The sequence below is a fragment of the Neopsephotus bourkii genome, unplaced genomic scaffold (genome assembly GCF_033783945.1).
Source record: "Neopsephotus bourkii isolate Nb327-2 ecotype Australia unplaced genomic scaffold, CSIRO-AGI_Nbou_v1 NB_1021, whole genome shotgun sequence".
Lineage (NCBI taxonomy): Eukaryota > Metazoa > Chordata > Aves > Psittaciformes > Psittacidae > Neopsephotus > Neopsephotus bourkii.
The window spans coordinates 388,690-409,887 of NW_026901510.1; the positions used below are offsets into that span (position 1 = coordinate 388,690).

The 21,198-nt window shown below is 39.9% G+C and overlaps 1 protein-coding gene across 3 annotated transcripts in view; it reads right to left on the bottom strand.

Annotated features, from left to right (window-relative positions):
• The window catches only part of LIFR (LIF receptor subunit alpha), a 49,878-nt gene that overhangs the window by 18,332 nt on the left and 10,348 nt on the right, over positions 1-21,198 (bottom strand). For all 3 annotated transcript variants that reach the window (XM_061360351.1, XM_061360353.1, XM_061360352.1), the window contains 8 exons: positions 10,378-10,533; positions 9,546-9,666; positions 7,325-7,476; positions 5,481-5,644; positions 4,613-4,787; positions 4,105-4,374; positions 1,996-2,125; positions 7-170 (listed from right to left, as the gene is read on the bottom strand). In XM_061360351.1, coding sequence (XP_061216335.1) covers positions 7-170; positions 1,996-2,125; positions 4,105-4,374; positions 4,613-4,787; positions 5,481-5,644; positions 7,325-7,476; positions 9,546-9,666; positions 10,378-10,459 — 1,258 coding nt within the window. In that variant the 5' untranslated portion in view covers positions 10,460-10,533. The remainder of the gene's footprint in view (positions 1-6; positions 171-1,995; positions 2,126-4,104; positions 4,375-4,612; positions 4,788-5,480; positions 5,645-7,324; positions 7,477-9,545; positions 9,667-10,377; positions 10,534-21,198) is intronic.

The window sequence follows — 21,198 nt, forward strand, 5'->3', positions numbered from 1 at the left end:
TCTTACCTCTTTGAGTTAAATCAACTAAAAGTGATGACTCTGTTCGCCCGATAGGATTGGAGACGCCTAATATGAAATCATAGTTTTTTTGATCAGCCAGTACTGGAAAGCCACAGACACGCTCTCTGTTCATTTCATTGACTTTGCATGAAACGTTTTTACCAGATATTCTGCAAAGTTAAAAAAAGAGAGGGGACAACTTTATTTTTGAATTAGATCATTTCAAGCAGTCAAGTCTAGACTGAAAACACAGTAAAGAATGATGGGTTCACTGACACACGGCTTACAGCAGGATTTGACTGCAGAAGCATATCTAACACCACAACACAGGTAAAAGTGGCATCAGACATGACTCGCCCTGTTCTCACGTGAAACTCTCCTCTTTCACTAGCCTAACATTTCCATCCTCTCACTTCTCAAAAGCCTGGAAAACAGGTAGGTCCTGTAAAACCACCTCACAAGTCACAACTAAGATTCTGATTAAAAATATCTTTGTTCAGATCAGCATACATCTGCGTTTAAAGAATGTTCTTAATTGCCTTCTGATCTAGGGAGATGCGACACACATTAAAGTCCTTCTATCAACCCTGCCAAATCTAAACTATGATTTGTTACCTGGGATGCATCCATGAGTCCCAGTCTTTTCTAAAATCAAAAGCAGGAAAGTCATTCTGGTAACAGCCAAGACAAGAGTTACATCTTCAGGGGTAAAACCTAAAGTGTGCTTCTGTATGTATGTATGTACATATATAGAAGTTCCTTTAATTAATATCTGTATAAACCTCTTATTCAGTAGCAGAAGTTTAATTCCTTCCTTCAGGCGCTTTTGCTGAGCTCTGAGCTCTCTCTACACTGTAATCTATTCTACTGAAACAGAATTTCACTGTCTCAGTGTGGGCTAAGAACAATGATGAGAATATTTACCCTGAAAGACATCACATTAATCTCCTCACAGCTTTGGGCTGAATGAAACAAGCCTGAACTACATCCTCATTTATGAGCTGAATATGGGCAGCCAGTGACTGGAGCTCCTTTCCATTGAATACCTGCTCTGTTTTGTCCATCTCTTTGCATCCTACCCAATGACTTCTTTAGCATTCTGAACTACATCTGTGACCATAACTCAATCCTCATTGCCTCTAACTTGCTTCAAAACCACTATGAGACTCCATTTCCCATCAGTTTGTGTGACTCAGGCCCCTCCTGGCTCCTTTCCCTGACTGCTCCTTTGGCATGACAGGGGAGCCTCCTTGCCACGGGAATTTTGTTAACTCCTCACTAACTTCTAACCACCAAGGAATCCTATTTGCAAGTACTATTCCGAAACAACAATTCTTCACTTTCAAGGCTTCACGTGGCCTAATAAGGCATACTAGTAGGATATGAGTCTTCACTTCTTTCTATGGATATGCCAGTGTAAGTCATTCCCTTCAATGTTTTCCAGGTAACATGCACTTTGCCTGCTCTACACTATCCGGTTCTTAATGCTGGGAGAACAGATGCAGGCTTACTGATATTTTCTCTAGCAGCTTCTGAGAAATGCTCCTTGGCTTGTCTTACAGTTGTTCTTCGTGAGTTTCTGTCATTTGCATATCAGAAACTCAGTAAATGTCTAACAGATGATCTGATACAGGTTGCATACAAAAGTATTTAAAAAGCAATGAATAACTCCTATTATCTCCCCGTACTTTCATACTGGTCTCCTCTACATGTGGGCAGCAGCCTGACACGCTAAGCTCTTCACTTTCTCAGGAGTTCATAACAGCATAACTCTTTGGGAAAAGTCAGCCTTAATTCCCACTGACAGTTTGCAGAGCTGGACAAGGGTTCTCCAAGTTCAGTTTCCTTCAGTTTGCACAAAATCTTGAGAAGTATTTTAGGCTCTAAACAGTGGAGAATATCTTATTTAAACAGGCATGGTGCAGTAAGTCATAGGCAGCGATGGATATGTTCCAGTTCTACCTTTTTACTCATTTTAGTGCTGAAATATTTTACCTTTCAAATAAACTGTACTTAGTACGTCGTTTTCCGTACAGTCCACTGGGTCTGCCTGGTTTCCAGGTGCATTTTATTATCAGGAAGTTGGATGTTTCACAGCTGAGGTTTTCAGGAATGTCAGGGGCATCTGTAGCACAAAAGGAAACCAAAAGAGTTAGCCGATGTTTTACCATCCTAGTGGGGCAGTTGGGTTGCTAACTTCCTGAAATCATCACCATTCATTTTTGCGGGGTCTAGATTGAGTACCTCAGAAATACATGGTAATAGTTATCCTCCAACCATACAAATAATACGCTTTAAAAAAACCCCAGTGAAGCAGATGGGTAATTATCATCAGCCCCATCTGACTAACACTTCATTCTAAGCCTCTAAGTGGGTGGGTAATCTGGTAAATCACATGCAAGTATGCTCACAAGCTCCAGGCTCTGACCTGGAAGTGTTTCACTGAAACTCTGGCAAGACTGTTCCAAAATTCTGAGCATCAGCATAGCCGCTGAGCAATGTAGGAATGCCGTTGCATGTGCGTCACATTTTCTTATGTGCCAACCCCACCGCTGCTTTGAATTCTCTAAGCAAGTCATGTCAAGGAGATGTTCCCTTCAGCATGAATTCCAGACTGAATTTGAAACTTAAAGCAAGGCCCAAATGGCTCATCCCCTTCACGGGTGCTTTGGAAATGCCCATCTTTTTTCTTTTAAAGCTTGATCTTTGCTCCCATGTTAGAGTGGTGTTGAGTGCCTACCTGGAAAAGACAGGCAATGATCCCAGCAGAGAAGATAACCATAAGAATGTAAGACTAATCAGAACACTTATTTCAAGACTCATGCACTTTTCTCCAAAAGATAGCACAATAATATCCTGTACTTGCCCTAACACAAAAGGCCACTGTGGCAGGCTTAGTTCAGAATGTGAGTAGCAGGCCAAGAGCACTTATTTTGCCAGACCTAGACTTAACTAAGGTGATGTCCATACACATTTACTTCCTTTATCCTTTCTTCCCAAAATGTCTGTCATAAGCAAAAACATCATGGCAAGTTCTCTCCCTTCTCACTCAGCAGGTACTAGAAGAAACGCTGGCAGGAAACAGACTTGACCATATCCCAGCTCTTCAAAATCACTGTATGGGAGAAACCTGGGGAATTATCACAGACTCTGATCATAAACCACTGACTTATTTACCAGGAAGATTCTCCCACAAAAGAAAATATTGCACAAATAATGTAAAGAAGGAATCTCACTGGGAAGTCATATGAAGTTGGATTGTCTTGCATTTGTTGCACACACTTAATACACAAAGTCAGTGACAGGAGACACAGGCTGAAACTGTGAACAGACTTTCAGAACTAGTCCAGTCTCTCCCTTCCTCAGCCACAAGGACGCTAACTTCACAGGCAGGCATTTGTAATGCGGAACAGGATTCTAAAACCGCTGTGGAGAAAACCCACAAATCTCTAAAGTGAACGATTTTGGGAAAGAAGACCAGCTACTTTCACTTGTTTGCTTTAAGAAGTATCTGTATGTGGAAGAGATTTCTGAGGCTGGCATGGCTACACAGAGAAGATACACAGCGATTCAGTATATTTAAAGAAAATACTAAGAGAATGTTTAGAAGGTTTTCCAGGAAAGAGGAACTGTCAACTAGGTTCCTTCGCTGTGACTAGCTCCCACAGAGCAACTGCTCTGGATAAGCATCTGTTGCCTTTGCAAGTGTAACTGTTTTACTGTTTAAATTTGAATGGTTGGAAGATAAGTGTTTTCACTTACAATTCTTGCTCTTACTCTCGCCTTGCAATGGACCAAAATAGAACAGATGTAAAACCTAAACTGATGGAGACTGCAGATGAATCTTCATACAGCAATAAACAACTAATTATTCCAGATCACTAAGAAGCACCTTAGAAAGATATGAAAGAGAGAAGCACTGGGCCAGGTTCTAAGAATGGAGGGCTTCCACAGAGAAATCAAACCAGTACAATCCCAACTGAAACTTCAGAAACAAAAAGTCAGGGGAAAAAAGCCACAGTAGTATTTGGTTTCTAGCAGAACTTTAACAGTTTCAAAATTATGTTGATTTTTTTCCCTAAGGTTAGTAAACATGATACATACATCCTACAAATAAGACAGCTCCATCAGTCCCATCTTCGGACAGTGTGCACACTGCATTTGTTCCACTGGCATCTGAAGCACTGGCATTCAGCACTCTGATTGCACTGCTCCGGCTACTCAGAGGTATCATTGGATATATTTCTGGTCCATAAGTCATCTGTTTTATCTGCTGTCCTTCTTCATGGACACAACAAATTGTCAAATCTGAACCTACTGCCACCACAATGTCCTGAGGAAAGACCCCACTCCCGTTGGGCTCGGTATCTTTTCCTATCAGAGAAACAAAAAACAGAACCATGGCACTGATCAGCTAACACATGACTGAGAAGCACTCCGAAGCATACAAATCAACGTTTACTAGGTTTCATTAACTAATGATTGCGTTATTTCTCTAATCAAAGCACCTCCCAAAGGCAGCAGTCAATCACTACCTAATGCTCTTCCTCTGATTTCGGCTTACTTTTCATAAAGCAACCAAAGCCATGTGGTGGCAAGGGAACAAACATACCAGGGACCTCTCCTACTGGGCTCCATTCACTCCAGTCCTTGGGGCCAGCAAACTGTGTTACATTAATGTAACAGCGAATCTTCACATAGTGCGATGTACACTCCAGAGGCATATCTGATGTCCAGTTCCAAGACAGAATGACGTCTTCATGAGTCAGTTTCGAGTAGTAAGTTACCTACAAAGTTTTACCCCCCCAAAAAGAAACAACCAAGAGAGAGTTTATGAACACCTGTTAGTAATGACATACAATCTCCCAGGTGTCAACAGAATTGCAAATTAAGTGAAGTAAATCATAAAATCCTGATAGGTGATTGGAGTGTCCCACCTAACTTTGAATTGTGTTGTGAATTTCCTTGGACAAAAGCCTAAGATACTAAACAGCCCACCAGCCAGGTAGACTCTCAGCCAGAAATACCAGAGGGCAGACATTTGAGAGAGCACAGGAAGCCTGGCACACATTTTAAAATGTATATATTGCATCCCAGTACCCTGGGCCTCTCCCGGGCAGGGAAATATTCCAACTGTTCCAAAATGAAACTTCTGATATTAGTCCCAGGCTATACATTTTATCTTTTCTCCATTCCCAAAAGTTATAAAACAGAGCTACAAATTGTCCTGGAATAACTGTGGTTGCAACTAGATTAAAAACAAACATGCTGTGACTATGAATAAGTACTGACAGGATAGTAGCCAGTGTTCTCATAACTTTGAAACTTCATAAGGTTGCCTAACAGAAACATGTCTACACTCAGGTTCTGCAAAGCTCTACAATCTTCATTATTCTCAGCTTTTTTCAAATGATCTCCTACAGTATTACCAAGGGCAAAAAATATATATACATTTTTAACAGAGAAAGAAAAGGACTTACTTGTGTGACTTTTTCTGTTGCTTCTTTACGGAGTACCTGAATCTGCCAAAAGGCATCCAGTCCATATGGGAAGATTAATCCATTATCGCTCCACTTCAGATTTAAGGTGGAAGTTGAAAAGTCAGGTGTCAAACTAAGGATGCGTGGAGTAAGAGGAACAAACACTTGAAAAAGAGAGGGGAAAAAAATCAGTATTAAAGTCATTAGTCAGCAACACAGCCCTACAGGTGTTTAACAGCCACATCTCTGCTCTGAACTGGCTAATAGCCATACAAACATGCAACTCAACCTCTGTAATTAGAGCAAGATGGGCTCTGTCATTACTTGAACATGAAAGTTCCCAGGAAAGCACAGGTGCTGATGAGTCACCAGGTAGCATTTTAACTTCTCAGCATGCAGATGTGTAAGATCACGAATATGACTCTTCATAATGCATAGTAAGGAAGACAACCTTCATTCAGTGCCGCAGAGATAGAGGAAACATGGCGACAGTCTTTGAAGTGTACATGAGGACACATCTAGGGAGGATGATGGAAAATACCCCAAAGGAGGAAGTGAGTTTTGCACACCAGTAGGGAAGAGGGGACTTGGAACAAAAGCAAGAGTAGGAAGAAAAGAGAGCAAAAGCATAGGGTGGAAGAAGCTCATATGAGCCTCTGAAAAGTATCATGGGGAATGTGATTTTAAGCTAGAGGAAATATTAAAGGCATGACATGGTGATGGGGACAAGACAGGGAGACTAAACAGAAGCATCTCTTCTTTGAATGGGTGGTGGTGAAGCAAGAGGCTGAGAAACAGGTGAGGATTATGGTAGTACAGGAGTTAATGGCAGTTCATTGGGCCTGGTGCAGGATGATTCCTGGTTTTTAAATGTGTGATTTATCCAACTTCATGCCTGGCCAAGCCTCTGAAAGCCTGCAAAGTGTTCATCACAGTCAATACACTGCTCGGGATAACCTGTGATGAACTGAAAGATTTATCCTCCCTGAAGTAAGCAAGATGCTGGAAAACCCAGTGTGCTGCCCACATATTTTTGAGTAATGTTTGGTTAAAGTTCTTGAGCTGGTCTTAACTGAAAAGCAAACTGAACCCACAGGTAAGAAGTGCTACTGACACTTAGAAGTCTACTGACTTTAGATTGACTGCATAAAGGAACAATGAGACAAACCAATATCAAAGACTAAATTATGAGCAAGTATGGCAGATGGTGTCAATGCCATCTTCAGCTTACAACTTCATCCTTTGGAAGGAAGGAATTTGGCAAAAGTCTAATTTATCTGACTCCAACATGATGCAACCTACCTCTCAAGAATAAATGTATTCGCTCAGTTTTATATACTTTTCAACAGAGTGGGTAAGTTGGGCATATATTAAGAAAATCTGGTCTTGTCAGGAGAGACATATGATATAACTTCCCTTAAAATGCTGTGAAATTGCAGGAATAAATTTCATTCTGTAGCTATTCAGTATTTAAGATGGATGAACAGGCATTAGGAAGTTTATTCTGCCTTTCCCACGCCAAGTCTGACCAAATGCACTTTATGCCCCATTCAGGTGCATCAGTATGCAGATTAGAAACTTGTTTACAAACCCTTCCTCATCTGCAACTAGGGAAAAAAAAAATAAAATTTAAGTGTGATTAGCCTGTTTTCTTTGTTGTCCTCTGATATGAGAGGTTTTCTTTCCCCTCATACCTGTATGTATGGTAGGTTCATATGGACCCAACACATCAACATTTCACATACATGAACATTGCCAAAGAAAACAGTGAGCATACACACTTCTGGAGCATTGTTAATCGCAGTATAATGGCATTACATATACACATAAAACCTGATGCTTACAGATATCCTTCTTGTGAATTTCAAATTCTTTGGTAGCAAAAGGAATTCCAGAATTGCTGTTTGTAGTTATTGTCACAGTGCTGGAGCTATCTGGGACTGGAATCTCAACCCTTTTCTCCTTAGTTTCGAAACACACAGAAGGAGGGAGGTCACTGAAAAGACAGAGAGGATTAACCAGGCATGTAAGTTGATGGGAAACTAAGCAAAGTTAAATCCTATTCCCTAGGACATTAATAAAACACAAATTCTCCATAATATAACAGAGAGCTGCATATCAAATTCATGAATGAATAAGACTTGCATGGGATTTGCTTAGTATATTAACAGGTATTCCCTCACCTTGCAAGTCACTTTTATCTTAGTGATAGACTGTGCACTATTTGTATAATGCATCAACCCAGTTGTTAAGAGAATCTCCAAAGTGAAAAGTGGACTTTCAAGCAAAAGACACATTTCTGAAACCTACAGTCAGCATGAATCAGTATTTCAAAATAAGCAAAATCCAAACCTGCAAAATTCATCAGTACCTCCCCATCCCCTTTTGTTTTCTGACTCTTCCTCCCTCCATTTATTCTCTAAGCAATGGCATATGGGTGCAAAGAGCAGGTTTACCCATCTGTGTCCCCGTATTAGAACAAACAGCTCCCTTCTGGTGCTCAGCTTGTGGGGAAAGAGCAGAGGGCAGGGTAGAGAATTGCTAAGATCCCAGATGGGAATACAGTCTGCGCTCAATGTTTGTACAGCACTCAGCACAATGTGATCTGGCCTTTCTCTGGAGGTTGTAGATATATAGAGGAAACAATAATGGATGGGTCAAGTCCCTTTGCTCATTATCACTGATATGCAACTAGAAAGGCAGAAAGTTTGGAAAAATCCAGACCTTCCTCTTGGGGGAATGATGGGAGGAAGGAAAGCAAAGAGAACAATGCCAGACTTCCTGCTGAGGGACTGTTACTCACTCATGAACTGGAACAGGACACTGGAGCTCCCTTCAGCTGGAGTCAAGAGCTTGGGTTGAACTTTTAAGATTCACGCAAGGCTCTGGGCTAGAGAAGGCCAGCTGAGACTTGAGTGCTCAGGAAGGCTATTCCTCTTCTGTACTGAGATATTATTAGAGGATGTTTGGGCAACTGAAAAACAAAATCTTTTTTCCTCAGGGAGATCTGCACTAAGCTCAGCCCTCAGCTTCTTTGCTTCAAGGACTAAAGCCTATTCTGCTTTGCTAAGGAGAAACAGCAGCAGCTCCATGCTGTTTAGAGGTTCAGGTTCTTGTTTAGAGGTCAATACCTCATGAACTCTATGCTCCTAAACTCTGGCCAGAATGTCAAATACATGTCTTTTTTTTTTTTTTTTCTCTTTTTAATAGAAATGATAGCTGGCAGTGCAGGAGGAATAACCAGACACAGAAAATCAAACACGTAGGTGGAAGAAGTTCAGCCAAGCCCTGGGACCCCAAGGACAAGTCTGGGCCGCTTGCAGAATTTACAGGAAAAAAAGACGGTACAAATCTGGACTGGGGGCAGGATCAAGATGCAAAAATTATTTGATCTCATCCCTAGCACATGATAAGTATTTGGCAGACCCACAGCATGGGGAATTGAACATGTAGTTCTCATTAGTGAAAACATACTGAAGATCTAAGTTTTTCAATGTTTGTCAAAATTTTCAACTCGCATTCATTTTGGAAAGCTATTCTAACTGTGGAATAATTTTTAAGTTTCCTCTAATACTATGCTCTCCAGACAGCTTAATATTTATAAAGGTTGTAAGACACCCACCAAGAGATTTTTCATGTTTTTCCACATGTGAATCTCAACACTTATGTCATATATTCTACCGCTTTGGCCCATAACATCAGGATCCACTTCTTCCAACTATCATTTCCTTTTGGATTAAACCTGGTATGAAGATGTCCCTCATGAAAACTCTGAGCAAGGCTTAGGCAGGCACACAGAGAAGTCTGAGTAAAAGAGAGCATCTTCCAGCCGTTTGAAGAGAACAGGCAGATTTTGGCAGCAGAATTGTTATCATGAAACACGACTTTGCCAGAAACCCCGCCACTGCCTGCGTTAACAGTGCCTGGAGGGAGTACCACCCAAGGAAAACTGAAGGGGGGATGCTGGGAAACAACAGCATCACAAATTCCATGGGCTGTGACTGAGGGACAGCTATACTTTCAACACAATTTGGCAGTTTTCAAACAGGTATATAAGAGTATTACTTGGTAGTGTAGCAAAAGTCAGTTTGTCCATGTCTTCCTTCAGACAAGACATCCCAAGTACAGATCATTTTACGCAAATTGTGTGTTACACATTTCAAATTCCGGGGTTGCTCCAGAGAACCTGAAATCGTAAGAAAGAGATATAAACTGCAAGTCAGAAATGACCATCTGTAAAACAACTGCTATTGTTCACATCTATAGACATTCTTTTTGCATTTTTATTGCATGCATGTCTGGCCAGTATTTTGAAACTTTTGAAGATTTGTGTGCCTGGTTACAGAGGCCACAGACAGCCAGATTTCTAGAATTACCTAAAATCTGGGTTCATAACTTGTGTGCAACAACACAGGCGTTTGTCTCTTGCTACAATACCCATTTCTAACCTAGACTAATAAGCAGGCTTTGAGCCAACGTCAAAACCACAGGCTTTGATGATAAATTTAATGAGTTTTTTACCCTCCTGCGTTGTCCCATACTGAGGATAATTAATGACAGAAGGGCAATCAAAGATAATGTGTGAAGTAGTTGCAGACAGTCAACATATACAGCAAGGAGGTATCAATACTGACATTTACACCACCTGCATAAGCGGACTATCACTGTTGCATTATGGAGAATGTAACACCCAATTTTGTACTTGTATACAAGATGCCACTGGGTACCTGAAAGCAAGAGATCAGGCTTGGTAGTAACTCTATCCCTTGGACACTGTGGGACTATAGAAATCACAGTTTTTGAACATACATATAGCAGGAAAGCAATGTAATTAAATGGTGTAGGTACAGAAGCTACAAAGAAAAAGTAATTAGTTAATACGTTGCAATAGACTCACCTATCTCCTTACTATATATTAAGCTTCTTAAACATAATACAGCTAGTGCTAAAAGGCAGCAGACACTTGAATTCTTCCACATTCTTCTACTGTTTGTTTTTCAGAACAGCAGCTTCAAGCAGGAATAAATGTCATCTTCCAACAAGCTGGTCAGTTCTAAAATTAAAACCAAGCAAACAAACAAACAAAAAATTGAAATTCCAGAGCTGCTGCTCCAGAAATGCCACTTTTTGTTCCATCTACTTTTCTTCCTTGGCACTGCTCCCATGTGTAGCAACTCCGTTGTTACCTGGCAGGTAAACCTTTTCACTGTACAAGCCACTTCTTGATGCGTATTTTTTCAGGAAGACATTTCAGACATAACCTCAAGAATCACAGACATGTAAGACTCAACTGTTCACAGGTATCCTTCAGGACTATCTGAGGCCAGAACAGAATAGACATGGCAGGTCTCTCAGATGAAATACCACATTCACAAAAGGTCTTGCATGCAGTGAATGGAAATGTCCCCTGCTTTGGATATGGTATAAGGGGATAGGACAGCCCACCTGTTTTCCTCTCACCTCTGCTCATTTTTCATATTGTTGCTACGCAAAGCCATGAGATGCCCAAGACACTGCAGAACCAGATATGATCACCCAGGATCACTGGTTCAATCCACTGCTAAGAAATAACGTCTGGAGGACAAAAAGGGGGGGGGGGGGGGTTGTGGAGGGAGAGACAAAAGATACTTGTTGCTGTAAATGCTAACCTTAAGGTAAAAATTATCTAGAATATTACATTTAATCTGTTCTTTGAAGATTAATGGGTTGCATTTTCCAACAAGAAGTTTGACTTTTCAGCAGAATCTGGGGAACACACTCAGTTCCATCCACACATCAGACACCACCAGTTTTTCTCTCACAAAGAAGACTACAAGAAAGCTTATCCTAAAGCCCAGCCAATCCCTGGTGCATTGTTTCCCTGCCATTTGAAAGCTCTGAAGACCTGAGCACCCTCTCAGAGAACACAGCTCCCATGTAAAGAGGTGTCTTCTCTCAGTGACCAGCTGGGCTATTTTCATCTAAAAACATAGCTGAGCTAGCCTCTCCTACAGAACGGTTTTGTGAAACTCCCATTTTGTCCAGGATACTTCTTCTAAAAGTCTGAACTGGAAGGGCTCCTAACTTTGCCTTAGAAATCTCTTCCAAAGTACATCATTGTCAGAATAACAGACTTTTCTTAAAGCCTCTGTAATTTTAAAAGAAAACTCTCTTCACTGATGTCTTCTGCATCACCAGGAATATGCTCCCCCATCCCTGCAATACAACCACATCATTTTGTTTCTTTTTTCTTTTTTTAAGGAATTCTCTCTCTAGGGACAGCTGGGAATGCCCCAAATGCTCTTCTGTTCCTCACCAATCTGCATTTTCAAGGAGAAACATATCAGCACTATGTCAGATGATCCAGAGGTGTTCTCAAGGGGCCACAGAACTGAGAGAGTTGGTATGGTAAATGCCACTGTTATATCTGGAGGGCAAAAATATCCTTAAAACTTAACAACTATTTTATTTTGACCATGCTCTCAAGCCACTTGAAGACCTCACTAAAAACATACTAATTTAAGCTGTATTATTGCCAGACACATGAAGTTCTTCTCTCATATGCTCCTAAGCTGTAACATCCATGTCATGCAACTTGTTAAAAGCCAAATCAAGAGTGAAGTTTGACAAAGCCATGTTCTTTCTGGTAAAGATAACTCAAGAACCCCCCAGCACATAAAACATAATAATCTTTGTGCCAGAAGTCCCCCCACTGCATTTTCGTGTCTCTCAAGGTCTTTGTATTGTATTTGTCTATGTTACCAATAAAAATATTAGGATATTACCTCCAGGTTTAAACTTTGCTCAGAAACCTAAACTTTGCTCTGAAACCTTCATCAAAAATATGAAGACCATTCAGACAGACCTAGGAGTTACACGAATAAAATGATGATTTCTATTTGAGGTGTACATGTGAATTATGTATGTTTGTTTGTGACTTCTTCAAAGGTCATTTCTGGTTTGCAGAAAAGTCCAAAATCAGTATTTCAAGTTTTATTTCAAGATCACTTAACAGTTCCCTATCACCTGGCAGAAGAATGAAAACAAGGGAAAGCACTGATGACACTTGAATGAGAGAAAAATGCATTTTGAAGTTAATTAAAACCCAAGACTCTCACTTTCTGAACACATTATCTGTACAGGGTTGTTCAAAAACCTGTTTGGTCATACCAGGTTTATGAGGCAGATTCAGTAACTACACGCATGTGTGTGTATATGTGCATGTTTCAAGAAAATCATCTGGTTTTCTGTGTATTCTTTCAATACATACTTTACTGAGTATGTCCCCTACAGCAGACGTTTTAAGAGTAACATCATAGCAGTGAATTACAAGAAATTCGAGTCATACCGAATTCTCCTAACTCAAGCACAGTTTTAATTTCTGTTTCAGAACCAGGCACCAAAGGGAACCTATGTATTTTCATGCAGAGCATGATGAGAGTCTTGTAAACCACAATCTTTTGTAAGAAGCATAGACTCCCTGGCTCTTGTCTTCTCATACACATTTTATAGATTGCTCAAAAGCTGGCAATTCGAAGCCTCATGTCGCATAATAAATGTCATTACTAAGGAGAAAAGATCCCCATTTCTGGGCTTGTTTTAATTATGGAGTTACAAAATAATTGAATCCTTTAAAAATAGGAAGTTCACTTTCTTTGGATGAAAGCTGCCTTCCATCAGTTCAAGTCTTAATTCAAACAAGGCATGGAGGGCTTTACTCACCCTAGGGAAATATGAAAAGCATGTTATGCTCTAGGCAGATGTACTCTTAAGATGGATAGGACAATATAAGAGTCAGAAATATTTATTTAGGACAACAGGGCTCAACATTGTCAGATGAAGGCAAAACCTCAATGAGGGCTGCTGGAGTGCAACAGGAGCAGTTGCTACCAAGTGTAAATTTATTTCAATTTTAAGTATTTTTAAAAAATGGTCTGAAGGAGGTCAGCCCAGTCTCACCAGCAGAAAGGGCAATGACAAACCATCTTCAGCAGTTGTCTATCTTAAAAAAACATCCTGATAGCATATCCCAAAACAATCTCATTTTCTTGGGCAATTTATTTGTGTTATGTCACTGGCACTATCGTTAGTGCTCCAGTGTGCTATGTAACTCTCTCTTGCTCAGTTTTAAGCACGCTACTTTGCCCTATCTCCAGACGAAGAACAATTTAACCTCTGCCTTGCAGCAACCTTTTACACAGAAGATGACTGACACCAGGTCTCTACTAGCTTCTTCGTTAAAAACTCCAGGGCTTTTTACCCTTTCCCAGTCTCAGATTCTAGATTTCTGATCTTTCCTGGAACAAGTATTTCTCTGTGGACCAAATCTGCTGCGTCTGCAGCTTTAAAATATTTCTGCCCTCTGATGCCTGAGCATTACCAAGCACAATGAAGGAACTTTCCTAAGGAAAACCTGTGCGTAGTATGTGTTTATTCAGTCCATGCCATATTTGCTTTCTCCCAACATTCAGATCTTGTTGACTCAATTTCGCTGTGTGATTCAGCCCCGGATACTACTGTATAAAGCTGCCACATAGCTGTTTATTTAGTACTTCAGACTCCAATCTCACTCTCAAATTGACTGCAAACCTCCTGACTTTGCGTATGTCTGCACAGCAAATTCATCTTAAAGGCCTTGCCTGAAAAGGTCTTTCACTTCTGAAATTTTAAAATAAAAAAAAGCCTCCCATAAATCTATGCTAAGGAACAATATTGTGTGTGTTTCCAAAAAGTTCACATGCAAATTCATGTCATAACAACAGCTAAGGCATGGCAGGCTTCAGGATATAACTGCCCATATTTAAGAGCAGCTACAAAAGCAGGATTCCATAATAACTGTTGGATGTTACAGTACATGGAGATGCCTTGACTTACGCTTAAGACCTTATGCTGTGCAGAGGAACTACCCCTGTGCCTGTGGTCAGAAAAAAAAGAAGAAAAAAGTAATTTCAGATTACTTTTTACGCAGATAAGCTAATAAAGGAACAATTAGACTCAGATTCTTACTCACTGAAGCCAACGGATGGTGATGCTTATTTAAAACAGCGCAATACCAACTCTGGACTTTTAGATGACTTTTAAAGATGTTTTGATGCATACAGTACACCTATTGGTGATCTGATACGTGAGAGGGAAAGAACTCCAAATCAGTAATATGCATTTGGGAAAATATCTATGGACAGCTTTCCTTCAAAACCTTGTCAGCTGGGGAGAAGATTAAAGGTTCTGTGACAAGTTGAGAAAAGGAGGGTAGGGCCAGCTGTTTGTCAGTGACATGCTAAGACATTACCAGCCTCTTTGGACTCAACCTCTGAAATGGAGAAACAGGCGGTAACTGGTATCTCTCCTCCTGACTGTATTTCATTCATGTACTTGTTGGCTTAACTGCTTCTGCATTATCTATTTTAAAGCATAGCTGACCAAATGTTCAATTCTCTTAAAAAAAAATATAAAATTTCTTAGTCAGTTGTAACAGACCAGTCCTCTAAGCACAGAAGTTCTCCAAAGCTCTGTTCTGCTTTTGAGTTTTCTGGTCTCCGAATGTATTCCATTGTCAAGTGCTTGGAAACCACTTTGGAAACAAGCAAACAAAACAGATACAAAAAAATATTTTTGGCCTGCTTTCTGCCTGCAGTCTGAACTGCCACTCACAGCCCTCCAGATTAGGTTTAAAAAAATCTGTGAATTGAGGATCAGTGGCCACACTTTTTATGGCTATGTTTGTGCTCCATAAGCAGACACCTCAAACAGTTAAAAAGTCAGCTTATACAACGTTTAGGGAAAATGCAAGTGGATGATGCAACTAGATGAAACCATGAAACCAGTAAAAACATATATATTAAACATAACAGAAGAAACCTGTTTGTCAATAAATTTTCTCAAGTTACAATTTGTTTTTCTCCAGAGTTAAAGGTACCATCATAATAATTTACCACTGAATGGAACATTAAAAGCTCTCAAGGAAAAGGATTATATAGCACACCACCAAAACATTGTAGAGAATGATGGCAGGCTGCATTTCTGGCAATACTGAACAGCCAGTCACCCCAAATACAGCCAGGCAGAAGTGAGGGTGCCAAGTGTGTGCCTAGATCAAAACGCTTATTGCTAAAAGAAAAACTATTCTGCTTAGCAGGTGGAAAAGGCTCAGTTTACTTGTCTCTGCTCAAAGATAACTAATTTAATCTTCAAAGTGAAAGAAAACATGCCTATATCCAGATAAAAATGCATATATCAAATTACACATCCTACTATTGCCAACAGAAAGCTTCCAAAAAAATTCCCCTATCTGAAAGTTCATGCCAGAAGTACACATTTCTGGGAAACCAAGCAAATTGCCAATACAGCTGACAGTAAAGACAATGAACACAGAAACAGAAGATGAATTGGTTTTCTTTAGGACAGTTTTGCTGATCCCGCAGCCTTCAGTCTTTGAATTTAAAGCTAGCTGAGTAATAAAAAAAAATTGAAGTAGAACTAAAAACATTTATTTGAGGGGTCTTGGCTTTGTTTCAATTGAGTATATTCTTCCACCTCCTTAAAAAAAATTCCCAAAGTTGAGAAAAAATCTCTCCTTAGTAACCTAAAGGCAGGCTTTCCCTCTCTGTTTTATAACATGGCACCATTCCAAGTTATAAAAGATTCGCAGGACATGAATCACTAAAACTTGTTTATAAATGAAGGCTGAATCCCATTTGGGAATCTGACTTTTCCCAGTTCTGAGGAATTAATCTAAGAATCTGCTATTTCTCTTTCCGAAAGCTGATAAAATAATTCAAGTTTCCTATCTGCAACAAATGCACTCTCCTAATCTGCAGCAGAGGAAAGACAGAGTGTTAAGATATTATACAGTAAATGTGTAGGAGCGCACAAGGCCAAATTTTCAGTCCTTTGAGACAAATGTTTTCTTGAGTTTTTTCCTTTCAAGCATGAGGAGAAAAATTCCATCTTCACTGCTTCCTCCAGCCGCCAAACAGCAGTGGCATCTCTGAGATGCTGGGAATCCACTGCAGGTACCTGCTTCTGCTTTGCAAAGTGAGGTGAAATGGCAGGATGCAGCATACAAACTTAGTACCAGGGTCGACACTTAAACAATTCATTTGCTAAGGCCCCAGTCACAACCACCATGTTCCTGTTTGTCAGTAAATTTTCTCAAGTTACAATTTGTTTTTCTCCAGAGTTAAAGGTACCATCATAATAATTTACCACTGAATGGAACATTAAAAGCTCTCAAGGAAAAGGATTATATAGCACACCACCAAAACATTGTGGTGAATGATGGCAGGCTGCATTTTTTTGCAATACTGAACAGCCAGTCACCCCAAATACAGCCAGGCAAAAGTGAGGGTAAAGCAAGAAATATCACCAACAAGACCAAAGTTGCATCCAGTTCTTTCACCTGGCTCAGAGTCTTAGGCCAATGCAAAGCTGCACCTGCTTTCCAGTATTTCCAGTTCTTCCCTTCTTCCTGTCCTAGACTGTTAAAGACGATGGAAATACAAATAAGCAAGCTGCAGACTGGGAGAGCTGGTGGATATTTCCAGGTAGCAATCAGCAGAAGCACCCTCACCTGGCAAAGAGACGAGAGGAAACTCTTTGCATGGGTTTTCCTCATTTGGGAGTATGATGCATAAAGCCTGAACGCAGGACAGAGAACAGAAATGTTTCAAGTCATTTGCTTAGGAAATCCATGAACAAGCAACACAGCTCAGGAGTTATTTTATGAAAGCATTTAGTACTTGTAGGACAGTACAACACCCATACATAAGCAGAAACTGAAGCCCTTAGGACTTGCGTTTGTAAAGGAAAATTTACAGAAGAAGCAGATGTCAAGTATCTTAACTGTAGCAATGAGTACAATTTTGAGAAGCATTTGGAAGGCATAGTGGAAGACTCCTTTAGGTTATACATTTCAACTAAAAAAAACCCCACCAAATAAGAACAAGTCAGGTGTTTTATAGAGGCAATTGGGCAGAATATCCCTGCTGGACAGCTGGGCTGGAGACAAAGCAGCAGCACAGTGATACTGAAGAGGCAGAGCTGTCAGGCACAGCAGTGGACTGAAAGGGCAGATTAAGGCAAAGAGACACAATAAATCAATGATTTGTTTTTCTACCACAATGAAAACCGAATTTATGAGGTGACATTTTGGGAGTTTTCAAGCTAAATATACATTTTGCCCTTACTGAGTTACAGTTGTTTTCAATTAAACTGTATGCTAATTTGAAAACCGTTAGTCCTACTGATGCCATTTGCTGCTCACTGCCCAGCATACACAATGCAAGAGAGGAACCCAAGCCAGACACTGCATTTGACATTCCTAGCGTGAGACTTCCAGAAGAACAAACTCACTTTCAAAAGAAAACTGGGTGTCTAACTCCTGAGTTTGGACTTCCTTGCCCATATCAATTAGCCACCAAGCACATGGTTAAATAAGAACACATCCATTACTACTAGAAACACAGCACTGCTCTACAACAGAAAACAAACTCTTCAGAGAAGCACAATGAACCCTAATACTACCAAAATAGATTGAATATGTTTTGGGATATCTACAAGTCTGTCCACGATTTATTGTTGTTATGTATTAGGCAAATGTTATTACTGATGTCTAAGCCTTATTAGACATCAGAGAAGGCAAGCTAGAGAGGCTGGCACTGCAGTCCAGTAAAGGTTGACTTCATTCTGCAGCTATTTCCTCAGTTAGGTCCCTCCAATAAGCTGCAGTTTCATCAAGCTTGTAAGGACACAGTAAGCTGGACCTCATCTCCTCATTCTGGGTGAACTGAACCTGGGCAGCCTGTTCAAAGGTTACTGCGGGGGTAAGAGGACAGACAAAGCATTATCAGATAAGCCTGATTTCCTTAGGAAGTCAGCTCAAATTAACAAGCACAGATTCTTCTTCCACAGAGGTGCAGATGGGAAACACCTAATCATCTGAACAAAGAACAAAGCAAAGGGGTGAAGGTTAAGGGACCCTGCTGGCCAAAAAGAGAAATATAGATCTTCTAGGCTATTGTGCTCTACAGCAGAAGGAAATGGCTCCAAGTCATTTACACACTTGTATTTTAACCCATTCAAAAAATTATCTTGATACTTACTATAACTGGCAAATAAATACCGCAGTAAGGTGAAGGATTCAACTTACGTATTTGCGTAAATCTGATACAGCTACCCACATTTCCTGATATGCTTGAATTTGGTGACCTCACGGTCAACACACTTCCTTCAATTCTTGCGCTTTGCAATGCAGAATGGAACAAGTACACTGAGCAAAGGCACAAAAGTCCAATTACTTTGCATAAATAAAAAACACATCTTATAATGAATGCTACGGCTACCCACTATGCCTTTTCAATACTTAACACAGGTACAAAGCATAGAAACAAATATACCCACATTTTTTTCAATGCATAACCGAGAATCAAAGAAAATACACAGAGAAGGTTTCCCACTTCTCCAGCGCTTGCTGTATTTTACTGATAAATAGCTGAAATAAACCATAAACCAAATATTCCAAAACACATTTCATCTGTGGGGAGAGGGTCTACTGTTACTTTGTGTGTAGCTATCAAGACACTGTATCTTCAGAGGAAAAAGTCATTTGCCCACATTGGCAACTGCACTTTACTTAGCTTGAGGTTCAAGGGCCAGACCATTTCACTCAGACTTTACAAAGAGGGCTGCAGAAAAATATAGCTGTTCCTAAGAAGAGTCATTAGCTACTTAATTCTGTCCCTGCTGGTTCTCTTCAGCTAGCATGTCCTTATGAACTGATAAGGACATAAAGAAGCTGACCTTATTAATGAAAGACTTTATTTTCCTTAATCTGGCAATGTCCAAAATTTTGAACTATATGACCTTTAATCTTCTTTCCACCACAGGAAAAGCCTATTTAGTTTTATAAGAGAACACTGATAATTACTGAAGCAAATCCAAGTGTGCTTTTTTTTTAAACAACCGGCAATGACCTGAGGGTTGGAATCCTTCATTGTTTACAATGAAACCCGTGGTATTTGAATTATTTTTAAGGTACAATGAACTAAATCCAAGGAAAGTCTGTCTTTATGTGTACAAACAACATATAAATAGATCAAATGCTGAAATGTGGCTCTCACATTAAATAATATACTGAGAATAACAAGCAACAGTTGTGCAATATCCTTTTGGAGTGAATGTAAGGAATGAGAGTCACTTACGAGAAATAAATTGATTTTTTAGTAATCGAGGGAATGGCAATTCCTGAAACTATAGATCTCTAGTTTCTGATAAATTCACATTGTATTAATCTTTCTTGAGACTTTAAAAGCTCTTATGCCCTGCTGTATTTACCCTCTTAATAAAAGTATCAGACATGTCACATGAAGATCTACTACAGCATGTTACCATGCACAGACTATCCTTCCACTGGGGTGAGTAATTGTATTCTTCTTTGTTCCACTCCAAGGTGGGCACTCAATGCTGCCATTCCCCTTTCAACCTCTCCAAAGAATGAAGATCTACAGTGGAGTATGACATTATCAGAACAAACCTGTCCATATATAACAATTGTCATTTACTTCTCTCACATACTGTTTTAGTCATACCTTATTCTCCCCTTTCCCCCTCCCACCCAGCTTTTCATTTGCGCATGTACATCCATATCCTCCTTTTAAGGTGGCAATGTGTAGGAAATCGTAAGAAATACAAATACTGACTTCTATAGTTTATACGCATCAGAGCTGGTCTCTTTCCTAGTTAACTTTCTTAGACCCAAGACAGACCACTGCCATGCTAAAAGAAATAAATACTACATCTTGCACTTCTGTGTGCATATACACAGGCAGACACACCAGAAACTGAAACTCACTCTCTCACACATATGTGGATTCATGATATAGGTACCCTTTCGCTGTCTTGCAGTTCAGAGCCTTCATTGGAGCCACTGACTCAAAAGACATGCAGGCACACCTAATCCTCCTTGTCTGCTCTGCAAAATTCACAAAGGTCTCCAGGTTTCTGCAAAGGACTTATGGTCCACTTGTAGATCAGTTCTCATAGCACCACAGCCAGCAACACAGTGGCTCAACACAAATTGATTTATTCATGTTTTCCTTTCTATGCCTCTTAAGAGACAGTGACACCTCCAGAATACAATCTCAGGTCACTTTTAGTGTAGTCCTCCATATTATCCTCAGTTCTACCAATATGCGTCACTTTTTAACTGCATTGCCCTAACTGAAATAAATCACTTACTGCAATGCCACAGGTACAAGATGCAACTGTTTTACAATTAAATTAATATCTGGTTTTCCATTTCAAATAATTTAGTTGTTTTAAAACTAAACATATAAAAAAATTGAAATTTCATTTTCGATTTCTGCTAAAATACCTCAAATCTGATTCAAATATAGCTCTCTCAGTCCACAATAGTGATAAAGATGCTAAAAAAATCCTAAGTTTACTCAGAATACACCAGTAAGCTCTTCAGCTGTTTCATGGAGGGTCACAGAATGGAAAATACTGCAATAAAGTACTTTGCAGGGGAATAAAATACTTGAGCAAACCCTGCACTATTAAAATAATGCTTAGCAAGGAAAAAAAATCAATGAGGAGCTGAACATCCTAAAATAATAAGCAAGATGGCTAGGACCCATATCTATCATTTTTATTGCTGTAAAATAAAGCAATGCTTTTCTGTCACTCCTTTCAGAACTTAGCAAAAGCAGTGAATTGAGTAGTCCTTGTATATAACCCACCA